General features: G+C 41.3%; 1 protein-coding gene across 7 annotated transcripts in view; it reads left to right on the plus strand.

Moving 5' to 3' along the window:
• The first annotated feature begins 5 nt into the window (after window positions 1–5).
• PCDH17 (protocadherin 17) overlaps window positions 6–13483 on the plus strand; it is a 95155-nt gene continuing 81677 nt past the window's right edge. Inside the window, exons 1-2 of one of the 7 annotated variants that reach the window (XM_055123750.1) lie at window positions 6–5199; window positions 8315–8534. In XM_055123750.1, the coding sequence (XP_054979725.1) occupies window positions 2632–5199; window positions 8315–8419 (2673 nt within the window). In that variant the 5' untranslated portion in view covers window positions 6–2631 and the 3' untranslated portion in view covers window positions 8420–8534. Of the gene's footprint in view, window positions 5200–8314; window positions 8535–13483 lie in introns of those variants that run through there. The other 6 variants (XM_055123747.1, XM_055123756.1, XM_055123766.1 and 3 more) reach the window with 6 other exon arrangements.

The raw sequence follows: 13483 nt of genomic DNA on the forward strand, positions 1-13483 counted from the left end.
GAATCAGTATCAATGTTTAAGCGGCAGCGTGAGGTGAATAGAGACAGTCAGCTAGAGGCGCTGGGGAGAGAGCTGGGACTGCGAGCCTGTCTGCTGCGGCAGCGGAGGAGGGCGGCTGGGGAGACGCTACTCCAACTGTTGAATTGAATTTTCACCTTTCATTTCCTCCGACGCTTTGCTTGCGGAGATGGATTTATTTGCTTTGCAATCCACGCGTCTTTCGTAGATTGTGAGCTGATATTGACAGGCATCCGATTGACAGAGACCACCCCTGAACAAAAAAAAAAAAAGGAGAAAAAAAAAAGAACCCTGCACAATTAACTATGCACACCGGTGCTGGACTTTGTGAATAAAGAACATTCAGAGGAAAATCTTGAACTATGATGCGGGGCTCTGCTGTGAACAGCTAAAAGCCACTGGAATCCTGCCCCCCCTCAATACTTTGGAAGATTTTGGGGGTGTCTCAAGCCTAATCAAGAGGAAAGGTTTTTTCTTTTTCTTTTTCATAAATAAATACACCTAGCAAAATAAACGTCTTGTTTTCCAGAACCTCGGACTCCAGCAGAAAGAGGTAGAGTAAAAGTGCTGCTGGATTCAGCTTCACCTCCTCCTTCTCTCCCTCCCCCCTTCTATCGCTTTTGCCCCCCACCTTCCCTCATTTCTCCCAAACATGAATCTGGCTTTTATTTCTATAGAGTGAGTCAGAGAAAGCGTTAGGAAGAAGCTGCAACTAATGTCTGTGAAGGCAGGACCGTGAGGCGAGAGTGAATAGGATTCGTTCCGCTGCTTCTGACTCATCCGGCAGATCAGAACACCTGCATTTCTGAATGTGTCATTCCCGTCTATCCAGGCGCTTGGAGACCCCGAAATAATGTGTAGCTGTACCCGTGCCTAACAGCCCTTTGGAGGTGGCTCCCCGAGGTGGAAGCCTCTGGCCGGACCGCAGTTCCTCATTCCCCTGGCCTCCCCGGGGCGCCCAGAGAGACTGTGTACGAGCGAGACTGCAGAATGCATCACGACAAACCTTGATGTGCCTCTCTTACATCCAGCCCACTCCTCCTACTATTAAAGGGGGACAAAATTGAAGGGAGAAGGCACCACGCACTCTTTTCGATTCAAATATTCGCCACTTTTATTTCACGCCAAGGTTTTCCTTTCTAGATGAAGAGGACTGGGAGGCAGGGCCATTGGAAAGAGATGCTGAATAGAAAGAAAAGAGAGGCACTTGACGGCCCAGCCCTATGAATGCAGAGACTGTTTCCCTTCTAGCGAGAGACAGGGAGAGTGTGTGCTAGGACTTGGGGAGGGCGACTCCCCCCTCCTTTATTTCTCCTCCTCCTCCTCCTCCTCCTCCCCCTCCTAATCTGCACATCCAACCATGAGTTGCCTGTTGATTTCCTTTCGCCGGGGAAGAGCAGCAAACTGGAATTAAACTGCATCGGGAGCAGTCCTTGCTCGGCCGGGAGAGGATGGGATGGTAGCGACTGCTTGTGATTTGGCGTAGGGAAATCAGAGTGCGTGTTGTACGAACAGAGGCGGAGAGAGAGCTGTGTGTGTCCCCCCTCGCCCCCGCCCCCCTCGCCTCCCTATAGACTCACGCCGCAAATGCTGATCAGGCTGTGGCTTTCCTGACTTCGGGGGAGAGCCTTTTCCGAGGAAGAGAGGGAGGAGCCTGCTGGAGGGAGGAAACTACAAATCGGGACACTAGTTCTTTGCGCTGCATTTCCTCCCCTCCCTTTTGGCTGCTCGGAAAGGAGAGAGCTAGCAAGAAAGAGAGAGAGAGAGAGAGATCGAAAGAGAGAGAGGGGGGAAGGAGGAAGGGAGGCAGGCAGGCAGAGAAAATACGCTTGGCTGGGAGATGCAGTCCGCCGCCGCCGTTGCCTCCACCGGCAATGTAAGATTAGATCTCTAAATGCAGCAAAACACTGCCTGAAAAAAAAAAAAAAAAAAGAACAGAACAGAACAGCCCGCAAAGCGAGCAGACGTTTCAACCGGGCTGCGGGAAGAACCGAAATCTCTCGGACTCTCTCTCCGTGACTCCCCATCCCCATCAATTTCGCCACCCGGGCGGAGGAACAACTAAGGATTTCACTTTCAGATCTGCCTGGAGACACACCTCCCCGCTCCCTCCCCCACTGGATGGGAAGCGTGTTCCGGAGCCTCCGGGCGGGAGCGGATTTTGCAGCGCCCTAGCGGGAGCCGGGAAAACCTACAGATTCTTCAGCTCCTTCTGCTGGCTCCCAGACGCGATTTCCTCCTCATCGCCGGCTTCATCTTCTCAAGTTTCAGTCGCCCGAAGTCAGCGCCCGAGAGACAAAGCCCCCCCACCCCCGCCCGGACTCGTCCCCAGCCGCAGGGAGCCGCCGCCTTCCTCAGTGCTCCTGCAGCTTCGCTGCGCCGCTCCTTGCCCCCCCACACCAGTGCGGATGCTGTAGATCAACAGGTTCGGGGAACTTGAGCGGAATAAGGCGAGCACAGCCGGTGCCGCAGCCCGGGATCCGAAGGCAGGAAGGACAGACGGACTTGCGATCGGCCTCTCGCTGAAGCCGCGCTCGGGCCCCGAAGCTGGCGCGCTCCCACCCGCTCGCCTCTCCCGTCCGGCTGCTCCTGCCCCCACCCCACCGGTCTGGGATGTACCTTTCCATCTGTTGCTGTTTTCTCCTCTGGGCCCCTGCCCTGACGCTTAAGAACCTCAACTACTCCGTGCCGGAGGAGCAGGGGGCCGGCACGGTCATCGGCAACATCGGCAAAGATGCTCGACTGCAGCCGGGGCTTCCGCCCGCGGAGCGCGGCGGCCCGGGCGGGCGAAGCAAGTCGGGCAGCTACCGAGTGCTGGAGAACTCAGCGCCGCACCTGCTGGACGTGGACGCCGACAGCGGGCTCCTCTACACCAAGCAGCGCATCGACCGCGAGTCCCTGTGCCGCCACAACGCCAAGTGCCAGCTGTCCCTCGAAGTGTTCGCCAACGACAAGGAGATCTGCATGATCAAAGTGGAGATCCAAGACATCAACGACAACGCGCCCTCCTTCCCTTCGGATCAGATCGAGATGGACATTTCGGAGAACGCGGCCCCGGGGACCCGCTTCCCCCTCACCAGCGCGCATGACCCGGACGCGGGCGACAACGGACTCCGCACCTATCTGCTCACTCGCGACGATCACGGCCTCTTTGCGTTGGATGTCAAGTCCCGCGGCGACGGCACCAAGTTCCCGGAGCTGGTCATTCAGAAAGCTCTGGACCGCGAGCAGCAGAACCACCACACGCTCGTGCTGACCGCCCTGGACGGGGGTGAGCCTCCCCGTTCCGCCACGGTGCAGATCAACGTGAAAGTGATTGACTCGAACGACAACAGTCCGGTCTTCGAAGCCCCCTCCTACCTGGTAGAGCTGCCCGAGAACGCCCCCCTGGGCACCGTGGTCATCGACCTGAACGCCACCGACGCCGATGAGGGCCCGAACGGAGAAGTGCTCTATTCCTTCAGCAGCTACGTGCCAGACCGCGTGCGGGAGCTCTTCTCCATCGACCCCAAGACCGGCCTGATCCGGGTGAAGGGTAACCTGGACTATGAGGAGAACGGGATGCTGGAGATCGACGTGCAGGCCAGAGACCTGGGGCCCAACCCTATTCCGGCCCACTGCAAGGTCACGGTCAAGCTCATCGACCGCAACGACAACGCGCCGTCTATCGGTTTCGTCTCCGTGCGCCAGGGGGCGCTGAGCGAAGCCGCCCCTCCCGGCACTGTCATCGCCCTGGTGCGGGTCACTGACCGCGACTCGGGCAAGAACGGACAGCTGCAGTGCCGGGTCCTGGGCGGAGGAGGGCCGGGCGGCGGCGGCGGCCTAGGCGGGACGGCGGGCGCTGTGCCTTTCAAGCTCGAGGAGAACTACGACAACTTCTACACCGTGGTGACCGACCGCCCCCTGGACCGCGAGACCCAGGACGAGTACAACGTGACCATCGTGGCCCGGGACGGGGGCTCGCCGCCGCTCAACTCCACCAAGTCCTTCGCTGTGAAGATTCTGGACGAGAATGACAACCCTCCGCGGTTCACCAAGGGGCTGTACGTGCTGCAGGTGCACGAGAACAACATCCCAGGAGAGTACCTGGGCTCAGTGCTCGCCCAGGACCCCGACCTGGGCCAGAACGGCACCGTGTCCTACTCCATCCTGCCCTCGCACATCGGCGACGTGTCCATCTACACCTACGTGTCCGTGAACCCCACCAACGGGGCCATCTACGCCCTGCGCTCCTTTAACTACGAGCAGACCAAGGCTTTTGAGTTCAAGGTCCTTGCTAAGGACTCCGGGTCGCCCGCGCACCTGGAGAGCAATGCCACGGTGCGGGTGACTGTGCTAGACGTGAATGACAACGCGCCGGTGATCGTGCTGCCCACGCTGCAGAACGACACGGCCGAGCTGCAGGTGCCTCGCAACGCCGGCCTGGGCTACCTGGTGAGCACCGTGCGCGCCCTGGACAGCGACTTTGGCGAGAGTGGGCGCCTCACCTATGAGATCGTGGACGGTAACGACGACCACCTGTTCGAAATCGACCCGTCCAGCGGCGAGATCCGCACTCAGCACCCCTTCTGGGAAGACGTGACGCCCGTGGTGGAGCTGGTGGTGAAAGTGACGGACCACGGCAAGCCCACCCTTTCCGCGGTGGCCAAACTCATCATCCGCTCGGTGAGCGGCTCCTTGCCCGAGGGGGTGCCCCGGGTGAACGGCGAACAGCACCACTGGGACATGTCGCTGCCGCTGATCGTGACTCTGAGCACCATCTCCATCATCCTCCTAGCGGCCATGATCACCATCGCCGTCAAGTGCAAGAGGGAGAACAAGGAAATCCGCACTTACAACTGCCGCATCGCGGAGTACAGCCACCCGCAGCTGGGCGGGGGCAAGGGCAAGAAGAAAAAGATCAACAAAAATGATATCATGCTGGTGCAGAGCGAAGTGGAGGAAAGGAACGCCATGAATGTCATGAACGTGGTGAGCAGCCCTTCCCTGGCCACTTCCCCCATGTACTTTGACTACCAGACCCGCCTGCCCCTCAGCTCGCCCCGCTCAGAGGTGATGTATCTCAAACCTGCCTCCAACAACCTGACTGTTCCCCAGGGCCACGCGGGTTGCCACACCAGCTTCACCGGACAAGGAACTAATGCGAGCGAGACCCCCACCACTCGGATGTCCATTATTCAGGTAGGAGACATTTAGCATAACCCACTGGGACTTGATTGCTGGGTTTGGGGCTGTCCTGAAATGCAGCTGCTTCTGTTTAGGGCAAGGGACTGTGCCAGCAGGCAGTGAGAGGGGTGTGGGGGGAGGGGTGGGGAAGGTTCTTAAGGAAAATGTTTTTTTTTTTTTTACACTTTATATGCATGAGCTCTCCCTTAGAAGCAGTCTAACTTTGGCAATATGTAAATGTCTTGCTTTAGTTGCACCTATGAAGTTTATTTTTATAAGTTCAGAAATGTCAGCAGTTCAGTATTTATGTTTTGCTTTGCTTTATTTTTCTTTGTTGGTCTACACTGCTTTCCAAAACAGGATTCCCAGTGTAGATAAAGATAAATGTTTTCACTCCATCACTTTAAAAAGTTCTAATTCCATTTACATGTATGATGCCAAAAATGAAAGAACTATGATCTCAGTTTTTAAGAAGTTAACTTATTGTATAGTTCAGAACAATGACCAGCCAGAATTCCAGAGCCTGAATCAATCTGAGCTAGGTTTTCAACCACCAAGAAAGTCAATTTTGTAGTTAATGTGGTGTGTTTTGAAAAACATTATTTTTACAGCTGAAACTTCCACGGTATGCATTAGTGTGGCTTAAGCTACAAAAATGTAGGGGTGGGGGGAATACTCTGAAGATCTTCCAAAAGTCTAAATAAATGGAGGCTCTGGATAATGACTAGCAACTATCTATCAAAAGTTTCTTTTTTCTTTCTCTCCTGTGGTTTTCTATTACCTTTCTTGAAGCCATTGAGGAATGAGCTGAGCAAACCAGGTGGTTACAGACATATTTTGTGTTTTGGAATAGGAGACAAAGTTGTACTAAATATGCTTCATGTTCTCCCAAAGAATTCCAGGATGCATTGAATTTGCAAACTGTGTATTTTTCACTAATTGACTTGATATTTCATATATATTTTATAGTGTAACTCAAAATTATTGATTAAAAACTAAAAAATTTGACCCATCATAGAGTCTAAAATCAGTAGGGGACTATACTGTGTTTTGTGATTGCCTAGAATCTTTCATTCACTATAGAGTTGCTTCACAGAAAACCTTAAATGATGCTTATGATGACTATAATATAACATATGCTGTTAAAAATTATTTTGTATAGGCAATACCAGAAATTCAAAATTGAGTTTAACTAAAAGTGACATTTGGGGTGGAAGATTAGGGAAATGTACTAATGAATTTATCACTATACTTAATAAATCTTAGCTTAGCATTCCTTTTATCATAAGAACAGTTTTAAATTTTATATTTTTTCTTTCAGAAGAATAAGAAATATCAAAAGTTATCAAAACATTTTATAATACAATTCTTAAAAAACATTGTTCTCTTAGTATACTTGGTGCCACTTAATATAAAGTAGCAATTGCAGTATTAAATTCCACTTTTCAGTGTTTATTGTACATTAGTTACCATCATTTTCTTGAGGTCTATGTAAAACTGAAAAAAGCTACTTTAAAAAACTGTGGTTTCTAGAAAAGTTTTTCTGTGACTGTGTAAACCTGCTATTTGTAATAATCAATTTACTCAGATATGGTAATATATTTTTATGGAAGTTTTGTAATCATTTTATAAATACACAAGTCACATACTTTTAAAATTTGTTACACTGGAATTACCAAGCTATCAATAATCTTCCACTTCAATTGCTGTTGTTTAACTTCTTATCTAGATTCCAATAGAGAGGGACTTGTTGCTATAGAACCCTTAGCAATTCTAATTTTGTGGTCAGATAAATGAAAAACAGTTTTGTATGGAAATACACAGATTTTGAGGTAATGGAATGTATATACTATATTTAAAACTACGTTTTTCTGAAAGCTGGTTATTGCTTGAAGGATGGATAATGATGATAATGATTTTATTTTGTTTTTTAATGAGGAGTAAAACTTCAACTAAAGTATACAGGGACAGATACACTTACAGGACACACATACATACACACACAGTCAAGAAAAGAGTCATAATTTAAATGAAAACAAATTTAAACAGAAGAAAAACTCTTAATTGCTTTTCTAATACGTTCTGAATTTGTTCCATAAGACATACATTTTGTTTTTGAGTTCTTGATTTTTTTTTTTCCCAAAGTCACTCCACATTGCTCCTGCTCTGGGAATAATTTCAATAGAAATTGGTAAAATGAGTTCTTTGTTCTCCTATTGAGTTTTTACAAACCTGTAAGGAAGGAATCTGTGGATTCCTAATAGAATTTTTTTTCTCAATACCCATAATGAAGAATAAAGCAAATTAACTGCAGTGATCTTCCTCTTTTCTTTTTAAACCAGACTACTGAAAACACTCTGTGTTAAAGTGACATGCTTAAAGTGTGTAGATATTACATAATCTTGCTTCATGTGCATTTGTTAACATGTGAATTTAACACTATTAATCCTATGTGTATTATAGAGGTAGAATTTTAATCTACGTAATGCATTTGGATTAGCAGCAATTAGGTCTGGATTATCTTATTTTTCAGCTTCCTTATACTGTGTAAGAAGTGCACAATATTTTTCCTTAATAGAATAAAAACAACTGCTTTGAGTTATGCTAGTAAAAAATAGGAATGGGAAATTTAGAAATGTCAGAAGAATCATTTTTCTAGTATCAAAAATTTTGTGAGCTATAATGTCTAAAATTTTAAGGTTAAAATTTTTGGTTCCTTGGGCATCAGATTATTTTTAGTGAATATGGAATTAAGATCCATCATGTAAGCAGGTAAACAAACTGGATTGTGAGGAGAGATTTTATTTAGAAGTTTTCTTTAGGTTTCACAAATTGAAGTTAGTCAAAGGAGCAATTAAATTGGACTTAAGATCAATTTATCTCCGATAATGTAACTTACAGTACAGCAGTGTTGAATCACTTCATTCATTTTTAAAGTATAAAAGTGTTGTGAAATATAGAACAGCACAGATATTGTAATAGATTAGGCAAAAAGATTGCCATAGAAATTTATAAAATTTACTTTCAGACAAGTAGTTTCCTTGTTATGAGAATCTAAAATCAAGTTAAGACCATTGCTAATTTTCAGGAGTAATAACTAATATTGGCTTATCAAGAATTATTTGTTAAGTTTCAGGGTAACTTCTCAACAGGTGTTTTCAACGAAGGCCTCACTGAGAAGAAGGCAGGAGACTGGGGACTTCTCACTGGTGGGAAAATGTACAGTTTTGTGTGAACATCTGTGTTTTCAGATTATTTTGTAGTACTACAAGTCATTTTAATATGTTCGCATAGAGGAAAATATACTGAGCCAACAGAATAAGGACTACTAAAATAGAATTTTTAAATGAATCCATTTACACACAGTGTTTTTACAGTTCAATTTCAAAAAGATTTACTTTAGAGTTGATTTTAGAACTCCGTGCTTGGAAGAGAACATCCTTGTGATATATGTGTAAGGCCTTTTCAATAAAAAGGAATTGAGTGCATGGTAAATATTGTAATCCAAACACATAAAAATGAGAATTAGGCATTGAGACTAAAGTGTCTTGACAGAAAAATAAATCATCAGTATTTGCATTGAAAAGGTGAAAGTAAAGTATATCTTTACTACATTATTCAGTGTGTGCCTTTTTACATTTATATATTATGCAAGCAAGTCTTGACTATAGAGACTAGAGAAGTTCCCAAGATAATTATCTGAAAACCTTCATACTTAAGAATGTTACTGTTATCAGACCAAATACAAAGCCTGTGAAAATTTCTTTATGTATGGTTCTGAAGATATTCTCTTGCAATTTTATTCTAAGATAACATTGGTTGCTTAATTATATGTATCAGTTTCCATAAACTTCGTATCCCTCTATGATCATGCAGGTCACCTGAGTAGATGGGAATAATATCCCATTTCTTACAACATGCCCTGAGGAAAGTCTGTACACTTGTTTTAAAAATATTTTAAAACTGTAGGATTACCCGTTTCCTACTTTAACATAAGCACACTACCTTTAAAATACTTTTTGTGTTTTACCTTATATAAAAAGCAGTACAAATGAAGTATAAAGAGACCTAATTTAAAAATAATTAGTCATCAAAGTGTTTTGAATTTCTTTAGAACATTCTGAATTACTATTATTCACCTTAATGCATCGTTACTTTATTCTAGTCAAATTTTTAATAATGAAAACTCAAGATGTATAAATTTTAGCTATATGAATTACATAAAAGAGAAGTTTATTTTTAATATTAGTAGATATAGCTACTCACAAAATAATACTTTATCAATTACTTTTTAAATCTTCAAAATTCAAGCTATGGCAAGATACTTTGTCATACTTACACCAGGATGATATTTCAGGCTTTAAAATTTCAAAAGCAGGAAACTTCTAAAATTTTTCTTTAATTCTTTAAGTGCCATAGTTTTATGAGTAAGTTCTATAACTTATTTAAGTTCTATAATTGAGGTAAATATATATAATGCTACAAGGAGGATATTGGAAGATAGTCTTGGTCATCTTCATGTTTTTTAAGGCTACATGTAGTTATAGTAATATTAGATAACAGGAAAGTGAACCCTAAAATTCCTATCTCAACTGTTTGAACACATTTTCCAAATTTTTTTTACATGTTCTATATCATTTTATAGAGGGTATATTGTTCAAGTTATACCAAAAAATTTTAAATTGAATAAATTAAGAACATACTTTCCAGAAACTTTCTGTATGAAGTTAATATTATGATATGTTTGTTTCACTTTTTTTTACACTGCATAGAATAAGTTTATATCTGAGGTTAAAACAAATTAAACATTCTTAAAATTATCACAATCATCATGGCTTTTAAAGAATAAGATATATGTGTTTTAAAAGCATAAACCTTAAGAACGCCAGATAAAGTTAAAAAGCTCTTTAAAAATACAAAATTTATACTTGAACATGTTTTATTATGATTGCCAAATTTTTAACTTTTCACTCTGAAGTCCTGCTTATGTAATATAGTGAAATAGAAATATCTCTATAAAAATATGTATAATAAGATAGAATTTATGTTTCTTAATAAAGATTTATATGCATTTATTTCAGTGATGATTGGCTCTGCTCATATTTATGAAAATGTAAAGAATAAAACTTACTAAAAATCACAGTATGTGTAAACATATGTATGACTTTAGATTGTAAACATATATAAATGTTCAAGCACAAGTATTATCATATTTTAGTATGTTTTGAATTGAAGTCACCTTGGTTTTTACCATTTCTTTAGAAACATTGTAAACTAGATAATTTGCTCTGCTCTAAAACTTCAAATATTTTGAAATAACATCAAGTTGAGTCAGTCACTATAGAGATGAGAAAGAGATGAGTAACAGTTAGCTTTCGTTGGGCAAAAGGTTGTAGAGGAAAAAAAAAAACCTCTTAGAGAAAGTGTGATTCTTCTGGGAGGCTGGTGGGATGCCGGGAGGCACTGTGACACTCTAATGTGGGTCTGCTGATGAAATGACTAAAGGAAGATGAAGCCACTAGAACTGGGCTCTTGCCAGTTAGGAAGTAAAACTTAACTCCCTAATGCTAAGAACTATTGCAATACACTCAATAGTGGGTAAATTCTTACAAATGCTCCTGCTAATTATGATATTAGTCATTGCTCCAGAATGTATTCCCCTCAGTGACACTTCTGTTTAATAAATCCCATAGGGCATTATCTTAAAGTCATATTTTAGTCAAGTTATTAGGGAAGGTTTTTTTTAATGGTGTGGAATTCCTTCAACCAATGACCAATGGTAATGTATTTGATAGAAAACAGAATAAAGTTCATTTTGCCTGTCAATTTGAACATAGTGTGACTTGCCACCCACCTACAAAACACTTTAAAGTTCATAAGACCTACAGTGATCTATCGTTAACCAATTTTAGTAAAGGAGACATTGACAAGAATTTCCTTCAATGGTATTCAGTATTTTACAGTTAGTCATAGCCTTCACCACCAGTTTTGACAATGATATATTGCTATCCTTCGGTCTCCTGAAATAAATTATCTGTAATGAAGAAGTCCTTAATGACATCAACATTCCCTGCTGTGACTAAGCAGAAGCTTGCTAGTGCTTCCTTGCTATTGCAGAAGTGTAAGTTAAATATTTTTAAGGCAATGCGAAGAAATAAGTAAGACTCAAAACAAAAAACAGATGCAAATTTGTGGCTATGTGGGTGGCATCCTTCAATTGTATGAATCAAGTTCTCCCAGTGATAGACTGCAAAATTGGTTTCAGATCGTGTCTGAGAGAACCTATTGATATATATGTGACACACTTCTGTTTGTCTCTTTTAGTCTTACTGACATTCTGATTACTGGTATTTGTAGGCCTTGCCCTGGATCTATTCCAGGCAGTTTATTGTAGTAAAATGGCTCTTACAGTTCATTGAGCATCTAGCATAACTGTGCTGAATATGATTGGCGCGTTTGCATATATTTATTCCAAAAAATAAGGCAGTTAAACAGCATAATTATGGGAAAACGAATCATAACAATAAAAGACTATTTAAGTTAACAAGCTTTGTGATCAAAAGATAAATACAGGTTGGATAAATGAGACTTTAGATGTAACTAATCTACATGAAGAGACTTTGGCTTGATTAGAGGAGTGGAATATATTAAAATAATTTAATGGTATTACAAATGCATTTTATTTAAGTCATTTTGAAATAAAGACCTGTGCTATTTTGTTGCATTAAATGACTTAGTCATGAACCATGTCTATGTTGGATTAAAAAATAATGGGCAGGGTTAAAATGAAGATACTGACAATCTTATAAGCCTCTGTGTGGTCTGGGATCCACATTCTATGAATAATATATATTTATTATTTTGTAAACTTGTTATGTGTTTGATTGATTTTTAATTAGTGGAATACATTAAAAGGAGCATTTAATGGACAGTTTCTTGTTTATTCTCTTTATCAGCTAAAAGCAGCCTTTGTGAAATTTGAAAGCAAGAGCAATAAAACACTGTTTCAAGTTTTAAAAGCTATGAATTTTTATATTTATTTATAATATTGCTAAATACTGTTTAAAAACACAGGATGCATGTTTAGTAATTATTTTAATATTTTTGTATATATGTTAATACATAATATCAGTATAAGATGACTATTCAGAAGCATTCTAATGCTTTCTGATAGCATATATATGTTTAACTATCAGATTTAACTTAAAAAATCGACTAGATTACTAATTTTTTTCTACATCTATGGTTTTTAGGTATATTTTATCTAATATCTTTTAGGCACTAGTTATTTTAAATGCTATTTAAATATGTCACCAATTACTATAATTCTGCACAGTGTTTCTACACAAAACTTTAAAATTCATTGCCACAAAATAATTGGATTATACTTATATCTAGAATATTTACATTGTTCAATTCCATAAAATTTAAGTTGAAATATAAACATGCACTCTAAATTCCAGTAGCTTACATTTAAAAAACAAAAATGCAACAGGTATTTTATTTATAGACATAAATGGTTTCAGGGTCAAAACTTCATATTTCTAAAGTCCAATTTGGACTTTTAAACTCTTTGATAGAATATACATTTATTTGGAGCTTCAATATTAGATCAGTTTTGAAACACAAACTAGTATTTACATTAAGTCATAACATTACCTTTATAGTCACAGATACCAATATAAATATCTTTATTAATAATGTCTTATTTTATATTTATGCAGATTTTATCAAAGCATTTCAAAGTTACTTTATAAATGTGTGTTAGCTATTGTTTCTATCATTTCACAAACCAGATCAATTATATATGCATAACTAATATATATAAAATCAATTCACCTATGGTTACTGTGGAAGGATTATCTAATGTTGGTCAAAGTGTCAATTGGCACTGTTTTGTTTGCTTTTGGTTTTTGACACACTCAGTGAGGCTTAGGGCTTATTCCTAGCTCTTTGCTCAAGAATCACTTTTGGTGGTTCTTGGGAAATCATATGTAGTTTTGGGAATGTGGCCTGGGCTGGCCATGTGCAAGGCAAGCCCTTTAACCCCTGTACTATCTCTCTGACCTATCAAGACCACTTCTTATCAGGAGTCCATTTTGATAGATGAGATGTCAGTGAAAAATTAGAGTGTTTGAGAAAATCACACCTAAAATCTTAGTCGAGTTTAAGAAAAAGTATCAATGTTCACTAATTTTGAAAATGGCTTAAGTAACTTCAAAAGAAGATATTGTCCAAGTCAAAGCTAATAATGATTTAAAATTCTCTTTTATTTATTTTTTATTCATTTATTTTTATG

This window comes from Sorex araneus, chromosome 1, assembly GCF_027595985.1.
Source record: "Sorex araneus isolate mSorAra2 chromosome 1, mSorAra2.pri, whole genome shotgun sequence".
NCBI classification, from domain to species: domain Eukaryota; kingdom Metazoa; phylum Chordata; class Mammalia; order Eulipotyphla; family Soricidae; genus Sorex; species Sorex araneus.